Source organism: Bombina bombina, chromosome 2, assembly GCF_027579735.1.
Source record: "Bombina bombina isolate aBomBom1 chromosome 2, aBomBom1.pri, whole genome shotgun sequence".
NCBI lineage: Eukaryota > Metazoa > Chordata > Amphibia > Anura > Bombinatoridae > Bombina > Bombina bombina.
Genome location: NC_069500.1, coordinates 363607320 through 363634268, shown reverse-complemented (window position 1 = coordinate 363634268; position 26949 = coordinate 363607320). Strand labels below are relative to the sequence as shown.

The 26949-nt window shown below is 38.1% G+C and overlaps 2 protein-coding genes across 13 annotated transcripts in view; one reads left to right on the top strand and one right to left on the bottom strand.

The window, feature by feature from the left end:
• The window catches only part of PITPNM2 (phosphatidylinositol transfer protein membrane associated 2), a 545415-nt gene extending 535919 nt beyond the window's left edge, over positions 1-9496 (top strand). For all 11 annotated transcript variants that reach the window (XM_053701788.1, XM_053701795.1, XM_053701793.1 and 8 more), the window contains 2 exons: positions 4215-4343; positions 4446-9496. In XM_053701788.1, coding sequence (XP_053557763.1) covers positions 4215-4343; positions 4446-4784 — 468 coding nt within the window. In that variant the 3' untranslated portion in view covers positions 4785-9496. The remainder of the gene's footprint in view (positions 1-4214; positions 4344-4445) is intronic.
• A 13551-nt stretch (positions 9497-23047) lies between these two features.
• Positions 23048-26949, bottom strand: part of ARL6IP4 (ADP ribosylation factor like GTPase 6 interacting protein 4) — a 43630-nt gene continuing 39728 nt past the window's right edge. For both annotated transcript variants that reach the window (XM_053701782.1, XM_053701784.1), the window contains exon 6: positions 23048-23420. In XM_053701782.1, the coding sequence (XP_053557757.1) occupies positions 23367-23420 (54 nt within the window). In that variant the 3' untranslated portion in view covers positions 23048-23366. The remainder of the gene's footprint in view (positions 23421-26949) is intronic.

Genomic DNA, 26949 nt, shown 5'->3' with positions numbered 1-26949 from the left:
GCATGATCTCTCCATAACCGCATGGGAAGCGGTTTAAAAAAGCCATGAGGTCTTTCTGATGTTTTCACCCCAAACAAACTTATGCTATAATAAAATGTCTCTTTAACCGCATGGTAAGCGGTACTGAAAAGCCATGTGATCCCCTGATGTTATCGCACACACTGTATGCCATACATAAACATATAAAGTGTCACAGATACCTTCCCCAGTGTCAAGCCCCTCTTGAATACATACTCATTGTAATCAATATGGTTAACTAGTAATGTCAGTAACATCTTGTGCCATCCAGGTCTACTGATTACCCCTTCCATTACAGGGAAAATTGTCAGTCAGCCAGCTCTGATATAACATGTCTCCTCAGAAATAAAGACTGAACATAGCTCAATGCTGCTTGTAGCATGACACTGTCTCCACACTGAAGATTTCTCTTGCACTACCTTCAGAAGCTCTGTGGGAACCAAAATGGATCTTAGTTACATCTGCTGAGATCATCAACCTCAGGGCAGAAATCTTCTTCATTCCATATCTCCCTGAGGAAAATAGTACACACCGGTACCATTTAAAATAAAAAACTTCTTGATTGAAGAATCTAAGACAACACCTCACTTTACCTCTTCCTATTACTAACACAGGCAAAGAGAATGACTGGGGGTGGAGGGAAGGGAGGAGCTATATATACAGCTCTGCTGTGGTGCTCTTTGCCACTTCCTGTTAGCAGGAGGTTAATATCCCACAAGTAAGGATGAAATCCGTGGACTCGTATCTTGTAGAAGAAATATATTTAATATAGGATAAAAATATTTAATAAATAACAATTAATAAAATAATATAGTGAACATGTGCAAATATACAATATATTAAATGATGTTCCTAGTTTAGGTTTGTACACCTAGCCTCTAAAGATGAGCTCGTTGAAAGCAAATTACAGAAGAGTAGGGTAAAATAAATATCCTAAAACACAGGAGTATATATTGATTGCAGATAAAGACAAATATGACAAACATTCCCTATATATTAAATTAACTACTGGACGTCCAGTGTAACATATAAAATCAAGAGTTTCACTAAAAAAAATTGTGAGTCTATGTTTGACAGAGTAAACTCTCATATGTAGATGATCGTGCTCTATGAGTATTGGATCATACTATGTTCCATATGAGAGTGGTACCTTTTAAAGACGGCCGGTATAGAGGGGTCGCTGGAGACGTGGAGTGTCAGTAGAAAAAAACTTTCCGTTCCTTTATTCTCTTCTTCGAGTTTGTGTCCTGTGTAGCTCAGAAAAGCCTTATCTCTTTCCCCGGTAGCTCTGTGTCTGGTGTAGCTCGATACAGTCTAGTCACCGTCTGAAGTCGTTCCGATCCACGTGTGCTGCTAGTGTCGCAGCTCCTAGTCTCTGCTGTTGCTCGCGTTGGTGTGTCGAGCAGCTGATGTTCCGTTGTTGGTTTCAGTTTGCATATAGCGGCTGATGTATTTGTTCACGTCACCGACTTAGTAGCTTCAACCGTTCTTGTTAGAGTCTTTGCAGTTAATACCCGTAGTTAAGTGGGCTCTTTCACTTGCTCTGTTCCTCTGCTTCAGAGTATGGCATGGGATGGGATGATCTGGGATGATAGGTGAACACTTTCACACTTTCTTCCTTTCTTACAAATACGTCAGCCGCTATACGCAAACTGAAACCAACAACGGAACATCAGCTGCTCGACACACCATTGCGAGCAACAGCTGAGACTTGGAGCTGCAACGCTAGCAGCACGCGCGGATCGGAACGACTTCAGACGGTGACTAGACTGTATCGAGCTACACCAGACACAGAGCTACCGCGGAAAGAGATAAGGCACATGACACAAACTCGAAGAAGAGAATAAAGGAACGGAAAAATTTTTGGACTGACACTCCACGTCTCCAGCGACCCCTCTATACCGGCCGTCTTTAAAAGATACCACTCTCATATGGAACATAGTATGATCCAATACTCATAGAGCACGATCATCTACATATGAGAGTTTACTCTGTCAAACATAGACTCACACTACTCCCAAACTACTAACAGCGTGCATTGCTATAAGCTTTCCGCCTCTATTTTGTATAATTTATGTACAACGTCTATTGTGTAAGATTTTTTTAGTGAAACTCTTGATTTTTTTAGTGATACTCTTGATTTTATATGTTACACTGGACGTCCAGTAGTTATTAATTTAATATATAGGGAATTTTTGTCATCCTTGTCTTTATCTACAATCAATATATACTCCTGTGTTTAGGATATTTATTTTACCCTACTCTTCTGTAATTTGCTTTCAACAAGCTCATCTTTAGAGGCTAGGTGTACAAACCTAAACTAGGAACATCATTTAATATATTGTATATTTGCACATGTTCACTATATTATTTTATTAATTGTTATTTATTAAATATTTTTATCCTATATTAAATATATTTTTTTATCCTATATTTTTGAGATTATCTCGTTTTCTTATAGTTCGCTACCATAGCTTTCTAGCGCCAGTATATCTTTTGTCGATATTGCAGCTTATTTTTAGCCCGGCAATGCTTTTTACAGAGTAGAACTTTCCTATAGTATATCAGTCTGATCCCGCCTATTATGTCCAGTCCAGCGCTGAAATACCAGGCAATTGCTCTCTGAACAAGGAACACGTCAACCCCTGACGATCGTTTTGGCCTTCATTGGGCCTCCTCAGTGAGGTTCAGCCATATTCTTCTAACCACACTGAGCAAGGAGTCCACGTCTGGCCCTTTTTCCCTTAGGGAGACATAATACAAATAGATAAAGTGCACTCTCAGGAACAAACAACCAGCTCAATAACTTGGTGGCTTGCTCTATGGCGATTTACCACCTGGATGCAGCTTATTTTTAGTCCAGTAATGCTTTTCACAAAGTAGAACTTTCCTGTAGTTTAAAGATCGCTGCAGCTCCTGGTACAACGCTTTGCCCTGGTGTACACTGCTTTGTAAGGCACTGGCACCATAATTTGACTAGGTGAGATAAACCTTTGTTCTTTGTTGGTATTACAGATGTAAATCAAAGCCCTTCTAACAAGTGAATCCCACATTAGAGATACAGGCCTAAAGAGGTCGAAATGAATCTTGTTAGTCCATGGAATTTTTACATGTTGTTTAGTTTTTAATGTTCCACAAAATAGTAAGAAACCTGTAACACACAGCTATGGAGGCTGCCTACTTGATATTTTATGTAAATATTCTAAATGCTATATTAGGTTGTGAGTGTCTGGGAATAGGTTTCATTGGGAAGGAAGGTACTTTCAGTTTACCAAAGGGATAGCAAATCATTATGAGAGCATATGGTAGTGGAGGGCAGTACGGTGGCAGCCAAGGAGTGGCATGCTGGCAGAAATCCTTTGTGTGTCACTTTGGGCACAACTGCCATTAGTTCACCACCCCTCCCATTATATTAACTCCATGTTAAAAAGGGACATGAAACCCACAATCTCATGTTTCAGATAGAACATACAATTTTAATCAATTTTCTAATTTACTTTTATTATCAAATTTGCTATACTTTCTTGATATCCTTTGTTGAAGCAGCAATGCACTACAGAGAGCTAGCTGAGCATGTCATATACGAGCAGCCACCAATCAACAGCTAGCTCCCAGTAGTGCATTGCTGCTCCTGAGCCTACATAGGTATGATTTTCCACAAAGGACACCAAGATTACAAAGCAAATTAGATAATATAAGTAAATTGATATGTTGCTTAACATTGGTTGCTCTATCTCTTTTCAGCTTTGCATAGTTAGTATGCATTGGTATAAGATGAGATGTTTAGTTACTCATAACCTCATCCTCACACTGCATGCTTAGGTACCTGTCCTATAAATTCTCACTATGTTACGTCTCACTCTGCTTATGTGCTGCTGAACGGGAGCATGATATCTAATATCCGTTATGTAGCGAGAGGGCAGGACAGTGATTACCACTTGTTTTAATCCATTCTCTCCAAGCCAAATTAAATATTGTGCAGGATGTTTATTTACAACCTCTCCTGTTTTAATTATAAGCATAGTATACATATGTCCTGACGAGCTGTGCTTCAAAATCTCAAGCGAGCAATTAAATCACAAATATAAATTTCATTTTTAATGTCGTTTAATTTTCAGGAATGGACTTCAGTGGTGCAGAAATCTTGTCATTTTTTTTGTTTCAAAACTAATTAAAGCAATGATTTTTTTTTGCAGGTACATATGAAAGTCCATGCAGCTTATGGCTCTACAAAGGACATCACAGTATACAGTGCTCTTGGTCTGTCACCTCTTCAGATTTATATTGTAGGGCGAGCTACCAAGAAGTTACAGCACCAGTGTCAGGTAAAGAGTTAGCCAGTGTTCTCTTGATTAAAGCAATTACATTTAATAGTATATTTTCATGGCAAAATGAATCCACTGTTTACACTGTCCTGTGCTTTGCAGTTTATCACAGAGGGCTATGCCTCTCATCTCGCCCAACTGGAATATAATCACCGCTCCCGACCTGCCAAGAACACCAGCAGAATGGCACTAAGGAAGGGGAGCTTTTGTCTTCCTGGACAGTCAGAGTTTCTGAGGAAAAGGAACCATTTGCTTCGTACCATCTCCTCCCAGCCTACAGGGAGCAGTAACCACAAACCCGAACGAACACAGAGCCAGTCAGAGAGTGACCGGGACCGAGAGAAGGAACGCAGCCAAAGAAGCATGAGTATTGCAGCAGGATGCTGGGGGAGGAGTGCAACTGCTGCTAAGATGGAATCTGGCGTTTTAAGTCAGAAATAGGCTCTCACACCCTGGACAATTTCTTGTTTCTTGCCACATCATAAGATGAAAAAAATTATAAAGGAACAGAGGCAAAACTGTGCAGGAAAGACGGAATTAACAAAATGGTGCTACTATATAACAACATTTAGCAAAGCTGGTGACGCTAAAGATGTGTTGAACTGCAGGCCTTAAATAGGGTAGCCATGCCCATAATATAAATTATAACATACACAATTGAGGGGAACAGATGGAGAGATTCTACACAGCCCCACATTTTTATATCCAGGTTCCAAGACTTACCAGTGTAAATATGTGCCTCCTTTACCTTCTTAGCCATCTCCGAAACTTTACTGAATAATGCACAAGTATCTGGATCAGACTGGTTTCTATAGGCTGAGATCCAGATCTCTGTATGTAATGATCTGCAACCATTATAATCCACAGGCTTCAGAAGTGACCACCTATTTTCTCTATCCACAACACAGCAAATCAAAATATTGCTTTATTTTTTATTTTTTAAATAGCTTAAAGTTGGCAGTGGTGGTTTGTACATCACAAACAGTCAGCTGTTTTTAACGTTGCGGCTGTATATTGGGAAATATGACATGTTCATCAATTCTTATGAAAGCATTATAAGGATGTACTGAACTGTAATTTCTGTGACTAAAGCGGACACTCCAATCACTTATCAGAAGCCTTTTTGTTCTAAGGCTTCTTAGGATTCTGTGTCTGCCTTGCTACTTTTTCTTGTAGTTGCTCAACTGTAAAACCTCATTGGTTATTTGTTTATTTTTTTTTTGCACTGATAACTTTTTTAGATTGGAGATTTGTTACATCTCATGTAGCTACACATCATTGTCTGTAGTGCATGATAATTTAATATTGCTAATCCAGGGTATATATATTTTTGTGCAGATGTTTTCTTTTTTTTCACAGAAAGTATAGTTAAAGCAGGTGTGCCAAAAATGAAAAACACACAGAAAAAAAAAAGGCCATATTTTAATTTTCTCAGCTCCTCAAAATATCTATTTATAAAATCACAGAAGGGAGTTGCATATAAGGCACGTTTATTAAGCACAAGCATTATGTGCTTACCACCTGCAAAGCTAGATATTAACAAGCTGTAAATATGCTAAAATCATATTGCAACCACTTTCTAATTAACATGGGTAACAACAGATTAATCACAGCACACACTGCTAAATAAGGAGTGCTGTACAGTACAGCTGTACCAGATCCAGCACTGTGACATTTTTATGGTCTTTGCCTACAAACCTTGACTATAGGGGATTATTTAATTTAAAATATATATATATATATTAGACTTTAAATTCATACAGTGTGTGGTTATGAGCAGTTCAAATAAAAATTAGCCACATATGTCCCTGAACATCTATAGAAAAGCATCAAATCATAATATTTTTAAATATTTAATATAGATATTTACCTTCCACCTAATAATTTTAGGATTACCTGTAATGTAGCTTTTCAAATGACTCTGCTCTCTATGGAAGTGGCATGTTAGCAAACAGTACATATATATTGCACATACATACGTATTCCTACATTAAATAGACCATAAAGTTGTATTTAGTGTCTAGATCCAGAGGTCAACTTCTCGCTAAAGCTTAGTAAACAAGACCATGGTCAGGATGTGTCACATATATATATATATAGCATCCTAGAGTATAAATAGCTTCACTACTTAGCATATGTAACCGGCAGTAATCCAAAGTTATCAGGTACTGTTTGTGGGTCATTAATTGGTAAATAATTATATTGAATTAAGTTATTGGATGAAAGATTCTTATAAAACTGATATCATTTTTTAAAATTTGAAATATAAGTGAACAAAAAACAGAACTAAAGTTTCAGTTCCACTAAAAACCTTAGATCTATGAAGTTAATTATTCACTCCACACAAAGCCAACATGCATCTCACTATTTGCCATAAAGCCTTTTTGTAAATTCAGTGTAACGGTAGCAGTACGCTCACTAGAGGCTCTGCTTACAAAGCCTATACTTATTAAGGAATACAGAACAGTAAATTACATCCACTGAGCGTGAGCCCCAAGCTCACAGTAATTCATTCTAGTTAATATTACATTTCTTGCTATATAGAAGCTCATCGAGGAGTAAATTACTGAATTAAAATCAGTTGTAGTTTACCATGTGAAGGAAGCATTATATAACAAAATGCTCAACCTCGTTACCCTAGATATTTTGTAATGATATCATTTTATTAAAGGGACATGAAACCCCAAAATGTTTCCTTGTGATTCAGATAGAGTATACAATTTTAAACAAATTTACTTATATTATCTATTTGCTTACTTTACTTTTCTTGGTATCCTTTTTCAAAATTATACCTAGGTAGGCTCAGAAGCTGGGAGCTAGCTGCTGATTGGTGGCTGCACATATATGCCTTTTGTCATTTGCTTACTGATGGGTTCAGCTATCTCCCAGTAGTGCACTGCTGCTCCTTCAACAATGGATACTATGAGAATGAAGCACAATTGATCATAATAGTAAATTGAGAAGTTGTTAAAAATCTACGCTCTATGGATTATGAAAGAGAAAACATTGGGTTTCATGTCCCATGAAAATATTTTTAATACATAGTTTAAAAACATTATCATTAAACTTTTATTACATATTTCCTTGGTAAAGTAATTCAATTTACATACATATACAGGGCTGGAAATGTCTACTAGTCCCAGACTAGTAGTAAGAAATCCACTTTTGCCTATATTTTTTTTATTTACAATTGAGTGAACTAGTAATCCCCCCGCTAATTAGTATACTATAGTATGGTACACACAATCCCTCACTTAACATAATGTCATTTTTACCATAGTGTCATTTTGCTGGGCTATTACATAGTGCTAGCACTTCTACACATACCCTTAAGAATTGATGTGACAAATTTAACTAAGATGCCTCACAACCGATTTTGTAGTTTCCATACCTGGGATTATTAACTTCTATAACCAAACAGTAACACAGTGTCAATTGAACTTTATAGACATACATATATTATACACACACACATGTAGAATGCTGTAGAACAGTACTGTTACAGCATAAAGCACACATTAGGTACTTCCTATCCTGATGATCTTAATTAGGAATGAAAATGGGGTATTTGGTACCTATTAGTCTATATGCTGTCAATTTTTAAAACAATTGCATTTTTAAATTTCTCAAGAGGGAATGCTTAAGCATAATATTCAGATAGTGTTGTTTAATATAGAGAAATGAAGAATTATATATGGCCTTTAACCAGAAGTAACGCTAAGCTAAAATGCACAAAAGGGAGGAGATGTATGTAAATTTATTGTAATGTGCAAGGGATGATAACCTATTGTGTGTAGATATTGTAAAACATAAGAATGTAAATGTTCAGAAAAAAAGTGGTTATATAAAAAAGTGAAAGTTATTTATTTATGTAGAAAATGTTTTGGGTGGGAAAGGAGGGTGGGACGTACCCTCTGGGTTTTTAAATTAATATTTGAAAGAAAAAAAAAAAGTTACAAGTTTTTTTTTTTCCAGACGTTATGTAAAAAGCAATTATTTTAAAGGACCAAGTATAATGTAATTGTCAAATGCAAAAGTGCAATATTAAATGTTCACCTCTATAGCTCCATGTTTTCAAAGTAGAATTGACAATCATATTCTGTATACGTTTTCCATACATTAACTCTTGGTTAAAATGTTTATACCTTTTCCGCAAAAGAGTTTTGGGTGTTTGCCACGTAGAGTAAAAAATACCCTATATATTTCAATGTGATTGCAATAATATATTCTGCAGATGTACAGAATAGGAGGCTGAGCCCCCATAGTATTTATCTTTTAATTGGGGGTCCTTGGCTCTTCATCCAATCTGTGAGAAATTGCAATCCTTCCCATTTACTTGTTAGATGAAACGTAAAGGGTTCACATTAGTTTGTATTTATTGTTTGATAGCAATAGTTTTAATTCAGTTTATAGTGGGAGCAGCTGGTTTGTATTCATTAAAAAAACAAAAAACCTTTAATCAGTTTTAAACTGCAAATATTTTTGTACCTGACCCTGTTGCTAAAAGCATAATGTTCTACACCTATTTATCTTCTAACAAGTAGTCTAAAAATTGCCACTATGAATTCAACAACTTAGTTGCAAATAACCAAAAAAAAAAAAGTTTACAATGTTAGAAAATACAATAAATGAAAACCAGAATATTGTTAACCCCTTCTTTGCCAGAGGGATGAAGCACTCTCTGATAAACAGTCTATTAAACCAGTCTGCCTCCCACACATTGTGCACTTTCTGAAGCCCAACAGACTTGTCATCTTTGCTGCATTTCCTATCAGTTGTTATAGCCTTAGATTTTTTTTTCAATTCTTTATACTGTCCTATGTATTATTACCCTATGAGTGTAATGTTCACTGTCTGTTTTATATATGACTGTTTTATTTATACAAAGCTGTTTGTTAGGCAAAAAGTTAAACAACAATAAAATATAAAGGCTATGTGGGTATGTACAAGTGAGGTACACAGAGGCCTGCACAAGCCCCACGGACTGGTTTTCATTTTTTGTATTACTTTGGTGTAAGGATATACAATGCTATTTTGCTTGTATGTGGCAAACCATAATGACTACTTGCTGTTAGTGCATTGTTTTTTTGCCTCAGTGTGCTTTCAGTGCAGTACCCATTGTACGTTACACAGATTAAAAACTTGGGAAGATTTCTGCGTGTGAAGAGTGTCATATATAGCCAGTGCAACTTTCCCGTGCTGTGATGATGAGAATGAAATGAGATGAAATCTTCAGCTTTAGTAAAAGAAGGTGCAAGAAAGATCCTGGGGATAACAGGTCAAGGAAGTGGGGGTGGCAAGTTCAGGGGAGTACAGTATTCATTTACAGAACTGATGCTTTAGTCCAGTGCGCAAGCTTGAGCCAATTAGAGGCTCAGTTATTTATTATCAGATCACCTGTGCTCAGGTATACACAAGACATAAAACACCTTGTAAATACAAGACTTCTTTTTCTGCAGTAACATACAGGCAGGGAGTAAAAAGCTTGGTCAGTGGCAAAACTTCCACCATCACCTGTCTTGTTTGGAGGAGCCATTCTAGGCTGGTTAGTAGAGTAGACAATACTTGTCACTGTCATTCTGAAAAATGTCCCATTTTATTGTGAGCATTGTATTACCTCTGCTGAGCCAGTAAGGGGCATGTAGAAGGGTTACACTTGTGAAAACACAACTTTCCGAGTTAAATTATAGGAAATGGGCAAAATAAATATAAAAAATGTCAACCTTATTTTTCCTTATCATAATTAAAAAATGTATATTACAGTCTCAAAGTGTTTCATATCCCTTTGCCTGTTGAGGTAATTGAGTGGGGTTGAGAAGTACCATTTATGATCAAGTACAACAACTCGGAAACAGACACAGCCTAAGTAAATTATGCCAAAAATGAAAAGGATCTCAGATTTTACAATAAGGAAATAAACAATAGTGCTGAGTTGCTGCAAGATTTGTCTACATCTGAGAGTGGATGAAGCGTCTTGCTAACAAATAACTGCCCTTCTGTGATATACAATGAGGTGCTGACAGACACAACACCATCCTGCCAAAGCACGAGTATACAGACTGTTAATGCTGAGACCTGATTGTTTATGACAAGTGTACACACTGCTTCAAGGGAAAGGGGACTTAACCCAAACATTAGCATCACTCCAAGTGATCAGAGATGATGTTCAAACTACTGCAAATGCTACCAGTTAAGTTATCTGGATTTTTTCCCAGTCAAAAAAAAAAAAAAAAAGCTTACTGCTCACTTCTACTTCAACCACTTATTAACTAGGTGACTGAATACTTTGTAAATCATTTTCAAATGTTTTTTTTGTTGATTAGATTAAATATTATGAGACATAAAGTGTTTCCTGGATATCAATATAGAAGGAACTCAACCATAGCAATATATAAAATAGGGCTTTAAAGGGATAGGAAAGTAAAAATTAAACTTGCATGATAGAGCATGTAATTTTAAGACACTTTTAAATTCACTTCTATTTTCAAATGTGCTTTGTTCTCTTGGTATCCCTTGTTGAAAAGGAATACACATATCCTAAACTAGTGAGACGGGTGCTAGCTGCCGATTGGTGCCTGCACACATTTGTCTCTTGTAATTGGCTGACTAGATGTGTTCAAGCAAATTTAATAATAGAAGTAAATTGTAAAGTTGTTTAAAATTGTATGTTCTATCCAAATCATAAAAGACAATTTTGGGGTTTCATGTCCCTTTAATGAGATTATTCAACTACATGGATGGATTATTGGAAAACTTGCAGATAAATGAGATATTCTGTATCCTTTGCACTGTGTTGAGTGTTTATACAGCAGTCCAACAAAAAAAAAAAATATGCAGCAGGGACCTTATCTGAGAACATTTGAGTAGGACATCTTTGACAGACTGGCTTTATGGATTCTAAAATGATACCGATTATACCTCTACGTTGTCTTACAAAATGAACTCTTCCAATTAGTACGTTTTTTTTTTGTTTTTTTTAAAAGTACTGAAGAATCTATTTAAAGTAGCTGTCATCAATGCACTTAAAAGCATTTGCAGATTAACCACAAATCCCTGATGTTTTTTCACTGGTTTTATTACGGACACAATTTTTATATTTGCCATTTGATCCGCTCAAAATTCCAAATGAGACATTTTGTTTGGTTTCTTAATAAACTTCAGTCTGTACAAAGTAATACGATGTAATGCTAATAATATTTCATAGAGCATAAAGTTTGCATAAATGTACATTGGTGATTTCACAATAGGTAGTTAATATTGATTTAATAAGATACATAAGTGGTTTTTCACCTCGGGTATGAATTGTGTGCACGTGTAAGAAAAAGAATAACTGGCACATGTCTATAAAAATCCATTTGCTAGTTCCTACCTGGCTGGTGTTTAAACCTTTGTGAAGCTCATGATTTTGCTTTCATACCAGTCGTGCAATAGAGTTGCATGGGCTAAAATGGCATCTAATTAATATTCAGAAAAAGAAGTCAAACATAAAAACAGAATTTATGCTTACCTGATAAATTACTTTCTCCAACGGTGTGTCCGGTGGGAATATCTCCTCCCCAACAGGAAATGGCAAAGAGTCCCAGCAAAGCTGTCCATATAGTCCCTCCTAGGCTCCGCCCACCCCAGTCATTCGACCGACGGACAGGAGGAAAAAAACAGGAGAAACTATAGGGTGCCGTGGTGACTGTAGTTAGAGAAAATAATTCATCAAACCTGATTAAAAAACCAGGGCGGGCCGTGGACCGGACACACCGTTGGAGAAAGTAATTTATCAGGTAAGCATAAATTCTGTTTTCTCCAACATTGGTGTGTCCGGTCCACGGCGTCATCCTTACTTGTGGGAACCAATAACAAAGCTTTAGGACACGGATGAAGGGAGGGAGCAAATCAGGTTACCTAAACAGAAGGCACCACGGCTTGCAAAACCTTTCTCCCAAAAATAGCCTCTGAAGAAGCAAAAGTATCAAATTTGTAAAATTTGGCAAAAGTGTGCAGTGAAGACCAAGTCGCTGCCTTACATATCTGATCAACAGAAGCCTCGTTCTTGAAGGCCCATGTGGAAGCCACAGCCCTAGTGGAGTGAGCTGTGATTCTTTCTGGAGGCTGCCGTTCCGGCAGTCTCGTAAGCCAATCGGATGATGCTTTTAAGCCAAAAGGAAAGAGAGGTAGAAGTCGCTTTTTGACCTCTCCTTTTACCAGAATAGATGACAAACAGAGAAGAAGTTTGTCTGAACTCTTTTGTAGCTTCTAAATAGAATTTTAGAGCACGGACTACGTCTAAATTGTGTAACAAACGTTCCTTCTTTGAAACTGGATTCGGACACAAAGAAGGAACAACTATCTCCTGGTTAATATTTTTGTTAGAAACAACCTTTGGAAGAAAACCAGGCTTAGTACGCAAAACAACCTTATCTGCATGGAACACCAGATAGGGCGGAGAACACTGCAGAGCAGATAACTCAGAAACTCTTCTAGCAGAAGAAATAGCAACCAAAAACAAAACTTTCCAAGATAACAACTTAATATCTATGGAATGTAGAGGTTCAAACGGAACCCCTTGAAGAACTGAAAGAACTAGATTTAAACTCCAGGGAGGAGTCAAAGGTCTGTAAACAGGCTTGATCCTAACCAGAGCCTGAACAAATGCTTGAACATCTGGCACAGCTGCCAGTCGTTTGTGTAATAAGATAGATAAAGCAGAAATCTGTCCCTTTAGAGAACTCGCTGATAATCCTTTATCCAAACCCTCTTGTAGAAAGGAAAGGATCTTAGGGATTTTGATCTTATTCCATAAGAATCCCTTGGATTCACACCAGCAGATATATCTTTTCCATATTTTATGGTAAATTTTTCTAGTTACCGGTTTTCTGGCTTGAACTAGAGTATCTATCACAGAATCTGAAAACCCACGCTTTGATAGAATCAAGCGTTCAATTTCCAAGCCGTCAGCTGGAGGGAGACCAGATTTGGATGTTCGAATGGACCCTGTACAAGAAGATCCTGTCTCAAAGGTAGCTTCCATGGTGGCACCGATGACATATTCACCAGGTCTGCATACCAAGTCCTGTGTGGCCACGCAGGAGCTATCAAGATCACCGAGGCCCTCTCCTGCTTGATCCTGGCTACCAGCCTGGGAATGAGAGGAAACGGTGGAAACACATAGGCTAGGTTGAAGGTCCAAGGCGCTACTAGTGCATCCACTAGAGTCGCCTTGGGATCCCTGGATCTGGACCCGTAGCAAGGAACCTTGAAGTTCTGACGAGACGCCATCAGATCCAAATCTGGAATGCCCCATAATTGAGTCAACTGGGCAAAGATCTCCGGGTGGAGTTCCCACTCCCCCGGATGGAACGTCTGTCGACTCAGATAATCCGCCTCCCAGTTTTCCACACCTGGGATGTGGATCGCAGATAGGTGGCAGGAGTGATCCTCTGCCCATTTTATTATTTTGGTCACTTCTTTCATCACCAGGGAACTCCTTGTTCCCCCCTGATGATTGATGTAAGCAACAGTCGTCATGTTGTCTGATTGGAATCTTATGAATCTGGCCTTTGCTAGTTGAGGCCAAGCCCTGAGAGCATTGAATATCGCTCTCAGTTCCAGAATGTTTATCGGGAGAAGAGACTCTTCCCGAGACCATAGTCCCTGAGCTTTCAGGGATTCCCAGACCACGCCCCAGCCCACTAGACTGGCGTCGGTCGTGACGATGACCCACTCTGGTCTGCGGAAGCTCATTCCCTGTGACAGGTGGTCCAGGGTTAGCCACCAACGGAGTGAGTCTCTGGTCTTCTGATCTACTTGAATCACTGGAGACAAGTCTGTATAGTCCCCATTCCACTGTTTCAGCATGCACAGTTGTAATGGTCTTAGATGAATTTGTGCAAAAGGAACTATGTCCATTGCTGCAACCATCAATCCTACTACTTCCATGCACTGAGCTACGGAAGGACGAGGAATAGAATGAAGAACTTGACAAGCGTTTAGAAGTTTTGACTTTCTGACTTCTGTCAGGAAAATCCTCATTTCTAAAGAATCTATTATTGTTCCCAAGAAGGGAACTCTTGTCGACGGAGACAGGGAACTTTTTTCTATGTTCACCTTCCATCCGTGAGATCTGAGAAAGGCCAGAACGATGTCTGTGTGAGCCTTTGCCTTTGAAAGAGACGACGCTTGTATTAGAATGTCGTCCAAGTACGGTACTACTGCAATGCCCCTTGGTCTTAGAACCGCTAGAAGGGATCCGAGTACCTGTGTGAAAATCCTTGGAGCAGTGGCTAACCCGAATGGGAGGGCCACAAACTGGTAATGTTTGTCCAGAAAGGCGAACCTTAGGAACTGATGATGTTCTTTGTGGATAGGAATATGTAGATACGCATCCTTTAGATCCACGGTAGTCATAAATTGACCTTCCTGGATTGTGGGTAGAATCGTTCGAATGGTTTCCATTTTGAACGATGGTACTCTGAGAAATTTGTTTAGGATCTTTAAATCCAGAATTGGTCTGAAAGTTCCCTCTTTTTTGGGAACTACAAACAGATTTGAGTAAAATCCCATTCCTTGTTCCGCCGTTGGAACTGGGTGTATCACTCCCATCTTTAACAGGTCTTCTACACAATGTAAGAATGCCTGTCTTTTTATTTGGTTTGAGGATAAGTGAGACATGTGGAACCTTCCCCTTGGGGGTAGTTCCTTGAATTCCAGAAGATAACCCTGAGAAACTATTTCTAGTGTCCAGGGATCCTGAACATCTCTTGCCCAAGCCTGAGCAAAGAGAGAGAGTCTGACCCCTACTAGATCCGGTCCCGGATCGGGGGCTACTCCTTCATGCTGTTTTGTTAGCAACAGCAGGCTTCTTGGCCTGCTTATCCTTGTTCCAGCCTTGCGTCGGTTTCCAGGCTGGTTTGGTTTGAGAGGCATTACCCTCTTGTTTAGAGGATGCAGAGTTAGAGGCCGGTCCGTTCCTGAAATTGCGAAAGGAACGAAAATTAGATTTATTCTTGGCTTTGAAAGGCCTATCTTGTGGGAGGGCATGGCCCTTTCCCCCAGAGATGTCTGAAATAATCTCTTTCAATTCTGGCCCAAAGAGAGTCTTACCCTTGAAGGGGATATTAAGCAGTTTTGCCTTGGAAGATACATCCGCTGACCAAGACTTTAGCCAAAGCGCTCTGCGCGCCACAATTGCAAACCCTGAATTTTTCGCCACTAATCTAGCTAGTTGCAAAGCGTCATCTAAAATAAAAGAATTAGCCAACTTGAGTGCGTGAACTCTGTCCATAACCTCCTCATACGGAGTCTCTCTACTGATCGACTTTTCTAGTTCCTCGAACCAGAACCACGCTGCTGTAGTGACAGGAACAATGCACGAAATGGGTTGCAGGAGGTAACCTTGCTGTACAAAAATCTTTTTAAGCAAACCCTCCAATTTTTTATCCATAGGATCTTTGAAAGCACAATTATCCTCGATAGGAATAGTAGTGCGCTTGTTTAAAGTAGAAACTGCCCCCTCGACCTTAGGGACTGTCTGCCATAAGTCCTTTCTGGGGTCGACCATAGGAAATAATTTCTTAAATATAGGAGGGGGGACAAAAGGTATGCCGGGCTTCTCCCACTCCTTATTCACTATATCCGCCACCCGCTTGGGTATAGGAAAAGCGTCAGGGTGCACCGGAACCTCTAGGAACTTGTCCATCTTGCATAATTTTTCTGGAATGACCAGGTTGTCACAATCATCCAGAGTAGATAACACCTCCTTAAGCAGTGCGCGGAGATGCTCTAATTTAAATTTAAATGTCACAACATCAGGTTCTGCCTGTTGAGAAATTTTACCTGAATCTGAAATTTCCCCATCCGACAAAACCTCCCTCATGACCCCTTCAGATTGGTGTGAGGGTATGACAGAGCAATTATCATCAGCACCCTCCCGCTCTACAGTGTTTAAAACAGAGCAATCACGCTTTCTCTGATATGCAGGCATTTTGGATAAAATATTTGCTATGGAGTTATCCATTACTGCCGTTAATTGTTGCATAGTAATAAGCATTGGCGCGCTAGAAGTACTAGGGGCCTCCTGCGTGGGCAAAACTGGTGTAGACACAGAAGGAGATGATGTAGAACTATGTCTACTCCCTTCATCTGATTAATCATCTTGGGCAACTTTACTATCTGTGGCAATACTGTCCTTACTTTGTTTGGACGCTATGGCACAATTATCACACAATTTTGAAGGGGGACACACATTGATCTTCAAACATATAGAACATAGCTTATCTGAAGGTGCAGACTTGTTAAACAGGCTTAAACTTGTCAAAAAAGTACAAAAAACTTTTTTAAACAAAACCGTTACTGTCTCTTTAAATTTTAAACAGTGCACACTTTATTACTGAATATGTGAAAAAGTATGAGGGAATTGTTCAAAATTTACCAAATTTTCACCACAGTGTCTTAAAGCATTAAAAATATTGCACACCAATTTTCAGAGCTTTAACCCTTAAAATAAAGAAACCGGAGCCGGTTACAGTTTTAACCCATCTACAGTCCCAGCTACAGCCTTTGCTGCGACTTTACCAAACCCAGGGGGGAATACGATACCAGATGAAGCCTTCTAGGAACTTTTCCAACTACTTTCAGATCCTCACACATGCATCTGCATTTCTTGCTCTCAAAAGTAACTGCGCAGTAATGGCGTGAAAATGAGGCTCAGCCTACAACTGGGAAGGCCCTTCCTGACTGGAAAGGTGTCTAACACAGTGCCTGACGTTAAAAAACGTTCCCCAAGCTTATAAGTGTGAATTACAAGCATAAAAATGTATAAAATGCCCAAATAAAGCAATCGATTTTGCCCATAAAAGTGTCTACCAGTTTTATAGCCCATATTAAGCCCTTTATTCTGTTTGAGACTAAGAAAATGGCTTACCGGTCCCCATGAGGGGAAATGACAGCCTTCCAGCATTACACAGTCTTGTTAGAAATATGGCTAGTCATACCTTAAGCAGAAAAGTCTGCTAACTGTTTCCCCCAACTGAAGTTACTTCATCTCAACAGTCCTATGTGGAAACAGCAAACGATTTTAGTTACTGTCTGCTAAAATCATCTTCCTCTCTCAAACAGAACTCTTCATCTTTTTCTGTTTCAGAGTAAATAGTACATACCAGCACTATTTTAAAATAACAAACTCTTGATAGTAGAATTAAAAAACTACAACTAAACACCACATACTCTTAACCATCTCCGTGGAGATGTTGCCTGTGCAACGGCAAAGAGAATGACTGGGGTGGGCGGAGCCTAGGAGGGACTATATGGACAGCTTTGCTGGGACTCTTTGCCATTTCCTGTTGGGGAAGAGATATTCCCACAAGTAAGGATGACGCTGTGGACCGGACACACCAATGTTGGAGAAATGTATTTGTAGATTAGTAGCACAGACAGGCAAGTAAATTACTATAGTACCCTAGCAGGCCTTTATTTCTGCTCTACCCTTGAGAAGGAGAGACTAAAGGGGGTTTAACAAAGTATCTCTATTAAAGGGATATGAACCTCAAAAATATATATATTTCGCGATTCAAACAATTTTCCCCCAATTTACTTCTATTATAAATTATTCTGATTATTTTTCTTTGTTAAAGAGATACCTAGGTAGGCAGTGGTGGGATTCAGCTGGCTTTTACCAATTCTTGCAAACGCTTTATAGATGATCTGATACTGATTTGGAAAGGGAATGAACATGAATTGAAAGATTTTATGGAGGATTTAAATGTTAACACCAAAGGCCTTAGCTTTACATATGAGTCAAACAGAACCAGTATAAATTATCTAGACATTACTCTGACAGGAGTCCCCAATGTAGATGGAGGACATATTGAAACCCAAGTCTTTAGGAAAGAAACGGCCAAAAATACTATCTTACATGCAAAGAGCAGTCACCCTAAACGGGTGTTTAAGGCTATCACCAGAGGACAATTTATAAGGACGTTAAGGAACTGCTCAGAGAAAGAAACATTTAATAGACAGGCTAATGAGCTAACAGAGAGGCTAGTATCTAGGGAATACCCCAGAAAGATGGTAGAAGGGGTAAAGAAGGAAATTGTAGAACGCAATAGAAGTGAACTTTTGTCAAAAAAATACAAAAGTAGAACCTCAAATACCAGGTTTAACAAACAAGGAGTAACATTTTTGACTACTTATAGTGAACAATATGGCCAAATTTGTGACATAATTTCCAAACATTTCCCCATGCTTACAGCAGATGAAGATCTAGTTGACACAGTAAGGAAGGGCTGCAAGTTTGCTTTCAAAAGGGGTCTCACTATTGGTAATAGAGTAGCACCTACAAATTTAAAGAGCATTAACCAGGGCAGACAGAGTTCATGGTTAGACACCAAAGGAGTATATAAATGTCACAACAAAGATTGCATTGCCTGCTCACATGTGGAACAAGGCAATGGATTCCATAGTGAGGTCACTAATGAAGCATTTTCACATAATAGATGTTACAACTGTAGACAAACTTATGTTGTCTACCTACTAACTTGTTCATCTTGCAAAATACAGTACGTTGGCATGACCTCAAGAGAAGTCAGGTCACGTATACGAGAACATGTAGGGAACATAAAGTCAGGTACATTAACAACATCCCTGATCACACACTTTAAATATAAACACAACAAGGACCCTAAAAGCCTAAAGTGGACCATAGTGGAAGATATCCCTATACCAAAAAGGGGGGGAGACAGGGACAATACTCTGGCTAGACAAGAGGCCTATTGGATTCTGAGACTGAAAACCAGGAAACCAATGGGTTTAAATAGTGAATATGATTTAATAAATCATTGGAACTAAATTTGGTGAAGATGAATATAAAGATGTGAAGAATATTTCTCAAAATTTAATTATACACACACTCATTTCTTATATTTAATATAGTTAACAAACTTTAATAGATGTGATAAATATTTAGTTATTTACACAAGAGATTGGTGGAACATTGTATTCACTGAATTGAAGGATTACATGTTTGCAATCTAAGGTTCAATACTTCCCTTTTTTATCTTGCTGGTGTTTCTGATAATATTATTAGGTACAACATTATATACACTAACATGTTTCAAAACTAATTGAGTAAAGGTGCTAGTAAAGAGAGAAATAATGAGGTTGAAAGGATTGATAAAAGTATACAGAAAACTTTATGAATACAGAGATGTAAATATATCCATAGCTAGAATTTAGTCTAAGGTAGCACTTGAAGTTTAGTTAAATGGTTAAGTCCAGGTAAGGGTTAACAGTACATCCACAATGTTCAAACAGGGAAAAATAAGCTATTGGCTAGGATGTCATTTTCATTTAACCTATTAAATGAAGGCTTCAGCTATTTAACCCCTTAATGACCACAGCACTTTTCCATTTTCTGTCCATTTGGGACCAAGGCTATTTTTACATTTTTGCGGTGTTTGTGTTTAGCTGTAATTTTCCTCTTACTCATTTACTGTACCCACATATATTATATACCGTTTTTCTCGCCATTAAATGGACTTTCCAAAGATACCATTATTTTCATCATATCTTATAATTTACTTTAAAAAAAATTATAAAATATGAGAAAAAAATGGAAAAAAACACACTTTTTCTAACTTTGACCCCCAAAATCTGTTATACATCTGCAACCACCAAAAAACACCCATGCTAAATAGTTTCTAAATTTTGTCCTGAGTTTAGAAATACCCAATGTTTACATGTTCTTTGCTTTTTTTGTAAGTTATAGGGCCATAAATACAAGTAGCACTTTGCTATTTCCAAACCATTTTTTTTTCAAGATTAGCGCTAGTTACATTAGAACACTAATATCTTTCAGGAATCCCTGAATATCTATTGACATGTATATATTTTTTTTTAGTAAACATCCCAAAGTATTGATCTAGGCCAATTTTGGTATATTTCATGCCACCATTTCACCGCCAAATGCGATCAAATACAAAAAATCGTTCACTTTTTCACAAATTTTTTCACAAACTTTTGGTTTCTCACTGAAATTATTTACAAACAGCTTGTGCAATTATGGCATAAATGATTGTAAATTTTTCTTTGGGATCCCCTTTGTTCAGAAATAGCAGACATATATGGCTTTGGTGTTGCTTTTTGGTAATTAGAAGGATGCTAAATGCCACTGTGCACCACAAGTGTATTATGCCCAGCAGTAAAAGGGGTTAATTAGGGAGCATGTAGGGAGCTTTTTGGGGTAATTTTAGCTTTAGTGTAGTGTAGTAGACAACCCCAAGTAATGATCTAGGCCCATTTTGGTATATTTCATGCCACCATTTCACCGCCAATTGCGATCAAATTAAAAAAAAAGTTAAATTTTTCACAATTTTAGGTTTCTCACTGAAATCATTTACAAACAGCTTGTGCAATTATGGCACAAATTGTTCTAAATGCTTCTCTGGGATCCCCTTTGTTCAGAAATAGCAGACATATATGGCTTTGGCGTTGCTTTTTGGTACTTAGAAGGCCGCTAAATGCCGCTGCGCATCACACGTGTATTATAGCTAGCAGTGAAGGGGTTAATTAGGAAGTTTGTAGGGAGCTTGCAGGGTTAATTTTAGCTTTAGTGTAGAGATCAGCCTCCCACCTGACACATCAGACCCCCTGATCCCTCCCAAACAGCTCCCTTCCCTCCCCCACCCCACAATTGTCCCCGCCATCTTAAGTACTGGCAGCAACTCTGCCAGTACTAAAATAAAATATATATTTAGGCTTTTTGGTTTTTTTTTTAAAGCATATTTACATATGCTGCTGTGTAGGAGCCCCCCTTAGCCCCCAACCTGGCTGATCCCCCACCAAACAGCTGTCTAACCCTCCCCCTCTGCCTTAATGGCCGCCATCTTGGGTACTGGCAGCTGTCTGCCAGTACCCAGTTTATAAAAAAAAACAGTTGCTTTTTCATTTTTTCCCCATTTTCTGTAGTGTAGCTCCCCTACCCACCAAAGAACAAACCCCCACCCCCTCCTAGATACCTTTGACTGTTGTTTTTTTTTTTTAATAAAAAGCTTTACACTGAAACTTTTCTGTAGTGTAGCGGTTCCCACCCGCTCCCGCCCCGTGCACGCCCGCCGCCCGGCGTGCACGCGCGCGCGCCTGTGCGCGCCCCCATCGCCCCCGCCCCCCTCTACATTACCCGGCCCATCGATGGCCGCCCACCCGCCTCCCAAGTCAGCTCCCACCCACCAACGTTACCGGCCACCGATGTCCGGTGCAGAGAGGGCCACAGAGTGGCTCTCTCTGCACCGGATGGCCATTTAAGGTTATTGCAGGATGCCTCCATATCGAGGCATCACTGCAATAACCGGAAAGCAGCTGGAAGCGAGCAGGATCGCTTCCAGCTGCTTTCCACACCGAGGACGTGCAGGGTACGTCCTCAGGCATTAACTGCCTTTTTTCTGAGGACGTACCCTGCACGTCCTCGGTCGTTAAGGGGTTAAGGAGAGGCTGGGCTGTCACTAATTAAGCTATGATTACGGCAGAAGTAGCCGAAACATGTCAGCATTAGTGTCAAAGCCTACCTGAGGATGACTGTAACTGGAGCTGAAGCTGCAAAATTGTTTTAAAAAGAAATTTGCAATAAAGGACATTTTAATCTACCTGCTGGTTTCCGGATTACTCCTTTAAATAGTTTATTTCATATTTTAAATTACTATAGTACCCTAGCAGGCCTTTATTTCTGCTCTACCCTTGAGAAGGAGAGACTAAAGGGGGTTTAACAAAGTATCTCTATTAAAGGGATATGAACCTCAAAAATATATATATTTTGTGATTCAATTATTCAAATTATTCTGATTATTTTTTCTTTGTTAAAGAGATACCTAGGTAGGCAGTGGTGGGATTCAGCTGGCTTTTACCAATTCTTGCAAACCTGTTCCTAAAATTTATATAATATAATGCCATCTTTCTTAAAGGGACAGTATACTGTAAAATAGTTTTTCCCTTAATGTGTTTCCAATTTCTTGTTATACCAGCAGCAGAGTATACAATGTATGAGAAATTGCTCCTTTAGGCTTATTTCAATCAAATCTTGTAATTTGATATAGACAACTGTTTTTAAGGAGTTAAACCAGTAAGGCTGAACTTGTGAAGGTTCTAACATCACAGTGTACATTTCCTAACATTTTGTATTATAGAGAAGTTAGAGAACCTGTTGCTAACATTTCTGAATTGCACCACTACAGGTAGATTTTTGGAGCACTAAATAGCAGGAATTAGTGCTGCCACCTATCTAATGTGCTTGCAAATGGATAACATTCTTGCAAAACTGCTGCTATATAGGGCTCCAGACACATGCAAGCTCCTAAGTTGAAGTCTCTGCTTTTAAACAAAAGATACCAAGAGAACAAAGAAAATGTGAATTCTGATAGTTCATGATGATCTGAATGTGGAAGAAGATGGCCGGCTCTCGGTGTTCAGCTCTTTTCGGCGCCATATTTCTTCTTGTGAAAGTGTAATGCACTAAGATCTGGATTTGCACAGATCTTAGTGTGTTGCACTTTCGAAAGAAGAAATCTGGCTCCGAAAAGAGCCGAATGCGGCAAGAAGGAAGTCTTCTTCCACATTCAGATCATCACGAATGATCCGAATGCACATGCCTAGAAAATGTTATAGTAGAGTATGCAATTTTAAACAGATTTCTAATTTACTTCTATCTGAATCATGGCAGAAGAAAATTGGGTCTCGTGTTCCTTTAATAAAGCCACTGTCACACATCCTGTTTGACCAGCTCTATTTTCACAATGACTGATGGTTTGCTTTTAAGAAAACAAAACAAAAATAAACAGTTTCAAGAGATGCACCAAATCACATTTGTACCAATAAAAATAATCACCATTCCATTATTAACACAATAGTCTGTATTTAGAACATTAGGCCATTAAGAAATCCACCGAAGAGGACACAGTTACAGCTGCATATGGAAATCATTTGGTGATCCACAAAACACAGGTCGCCAAACAGAGTGTGTTCTGTTCATATCTGAGGTCCCAGCCATCAAAACATCCCAGATCTCATTTGGAAAGTGAAACCATCGTTTTGTGTAGCATGCTGCAGGAAAACAGAAAATTCATTTCAGATGCATAAGGAATCGCTAAGCACTGACAGGAAATGCGCTGCTGATACCCATTAAATCTCTGCTGTTTTGGTAGATTTATTCTGAGCCTGTGTAATGGGACACTGTACTGTCACAATATCCAGCATACTGTGGATGGAACAGATTTAACGAGGCCCCCTCAGAATACCTGATGGTTAATTAGCACTCGCAATCCAAGCTCTATACTAGAAACTTTTCCATTCTGTTTGTAAACGTGGGTCACCTTCTGTTAAATGAAATCTGTAGCTCACTATTTTCAGAATGAAAGAATGCTGCATCGTGCTTATTTATACACCATCATTAGAAAGATCATGTGGACAGCAATGAGAGTCTAATTACTTCATTGATTTTCTCTCATAGTCTTGTGATGTCTTATTGAGAACTAATGAGTCATATTTTTTGCAGCAACTCTAAAAAGGCTTTGTACACTCCCTCCCTTTACCAACAGATTTAGTTCTGTTTTTTTTTTTTTTATTTGTCTTTATTGTGAAGTCATATTTACTTCTATAATCAATTTTACTTTGCTCTCATGGTATTTTTTTTCTTCTTCTTCAGTGGTCAATCTTCACCCAGCACTTATTAGAAATAGGCTATCTGGATTTGCTGCTAAAGTAGACAATACTTGCCAGTGACATTTTGTTAGCAAAATTTGTTTTTCTGTTCCTTATCTGACCATCTCTGCTAAGGCCAATTAAAGGGACATTAAACCCACATTTTTTCTTTCATGATTCAGATAGAGAATACAATTTTAAACAACATTCCAATTTACTTCTATTATCGAATTTCATAGTAAACGTCATTTAAACTGAATAGGGCGAGGCTCAACCCCTTAGCTGTCCCGGGACAGACATACTGATTTGCTGCTTAGAAGTCCTTTACAATGGGATGTGGCTACTGAGGAATTTTTGAAGTAAAATATCTTTCTTTTTTACATAGAGATGTTCAGGTGATATTTTCTAGTCAGCTTTTTACAGCTATGCTGCATCACTTTCAAGTGTTTCAACATTTGAGTATTATGGCCCTTTAAATATTTTTATTTTTAAAACCGCTTCAATGTAAATTTTAATGAATGAAAGTGCCCCTGTTTTTAATAGTATTTTTTAAAACTGGGAACTTATTCATTCAAATTTACATTCACTTTAAGTAAGATTTATTTCCTTTACCACAGCATCAGCCAATCACAAAATGCATATATGTATATTCTGAATTCTTGCGCATGCTCAGTATGAGCTTATGCCTTGCTTATAAAAAGGTTGTGCATATTTAAATAATGTTATCCAATTGGAAAGTAGTTTAAAATTGTGTTCTCTATTTGAATAATGAAAGTTTAATTTTGACTTTATTGCTCCTTTAAATGAAAGGAAGATAAAGTGACTAAAGTATTCTGTAAGTTTCCACATTCCACAATAAGCCAGAAAACTGTATAACTTCTAGCTTCAAGTAAGACATCACTTCAAGTATAAAAAGATTTCTATAACAAGTATAAAAGCTTGACTATAATGTTTTCTGCCCCTCACTGGTGATTTACTGAACAAACAGATACTAGCTACACAGTTAAGGGTCTCTTAATGTGTTCTGACATATATAGCTGCAATAAATAGTTTTTGCCTTTGTATTTCAGATTATTTACAATAAAAGACAAACCGATATCATACAAATAATTCAACTCCTTTTCAATAGAGAATGCTTTGTTTAAAATGCACAGCCTGAAGTCTAGTGTGTAATTAATTACAGGAAAAGGGCAAAATAAATAATGAAAGTATAGAGAAAAGTTGTTTTACTGTGTATAATTAAACATTTTATATTACAAGCTCAAACATGAAATGCCCCTTTAATTGAAGGAAAGAATGTGCTTCACATGAAGACGTTTTCTGCAGATAAAACTGGTTGAAATGGGTTTTGGAATAGCTTGATGGAATTTCAGCTTTCTGCTTATTCAGTTATGTTACAGTTTATAATAGCACATCACATTGATATCTTAATATTATTCCAGGCTGTGTCTTAGGCCTGGTCTATTTACAAATGTTTGGAGATGGTCCTAATTTGGATGTAAATTAAAGACCACTAAACACATTAGAATAACGTAATCGATAAATGAATAATAAAAAGACAAATGCACTTAGTTTGAATTTCAAATGAGTAGTAGATTTCTTTCTGACAAATTTTTAAAGTGAATGTAAATTTGAATGAACAAGTGTCCGGTTTTTGCAAATACTATTAAAAACTGGGGCACTTTCATTCATTAAAATTTACATTGAGGCGTTTTGTTTTAAATACTTACCTTTTTCTTTAGGAAAATAAGACCGGCGATCCTCCGCCCACTTCTCCTGCTGTACTTAGCACCGCAATTACAAAACCGTCTTCCTCCAATCATTGCGAACACCCCATGGCGTCCAGCTCGTGAGGCCACGCAACGATTGGAGGAAGCCGTTTTTGTCATTGATATGCTAAGTACAGCAGGAGAAGCGGGCAGAGGATTGTCGGTCTGGTTTTCCTAAAGAAAAAGTTAAAGGGGCATAATACTCATATGCTAAATCACTTGAAACTGATACAGTATAACTGTAAAAAGCTGACGGGAAAATATCACCTGAGCATCTCTATGTAAAAAAAGAAGATATTTTACCTCACAATCTCCTCAGCTCAGCAGAGTAAGTTGTGTGTAAAATGTTATACTCAGTTACTGCCCAGCTGCTGGTAAAAAAATAAATAAATATTAAGAAATGAACAGCAGCCAATCAGCATCAGCAGTGCTGAGGTCATGAACTCTTTTACTGTGATCTCATGAGATTTGACTTAACTCTCATGAGATTTCATAGTAAACGTCATTTAAACTGAATAGGGCGAGGACAGACATACTGATTTGCTGCTTAGAAGTCCTTTACAATGGGATGTGGCTACTGAGGAATTTTTGAGGTAAAATATCTTTCTTTTTTACATAGAGATGTTCAGGTGATATTTTCTAGTCAGCTTTTTACAGCTATGCTGCATCACTTTCAAGTGTTTCAACATTTGGGTATTATGGCCCTTTAAATATTTTTATTTTTAAAACCGCTTCAATGTAAATTTTAATGAATGAAAGTGCCCCTGTTTTTAATAGTATTTTTTAAAACTGGGAACTTATTCATTCAAATTTACATTCACTTTAAGTAAGATTTATTTCCTTTACCACAGCATCAGCCAATCACAAAATGCATATATGTATATTCTGAATTCTTGCGCATGCTCAGTATGAGCTTATGCCTTGCTTATAAAAAGGTTGTGCATATTTAAATAATGTTATCCAATTGGAAAGTAGTTTAAAATTGTGTTCTCTATTTGAATAATGAAAGTTTAATTTTGACTTTATTGCTCCTTTAACCCCTTAACGACTGAGGACGTGCAGGGTACGTCCTCAGAAAAAAGGCAGTTAACGCCTGAGAACGTACCCTGCACGTCCTCGGTGTGGAAAGCAGCTGGAAGCGATCCTGCTCGCTTGCAGCTGCT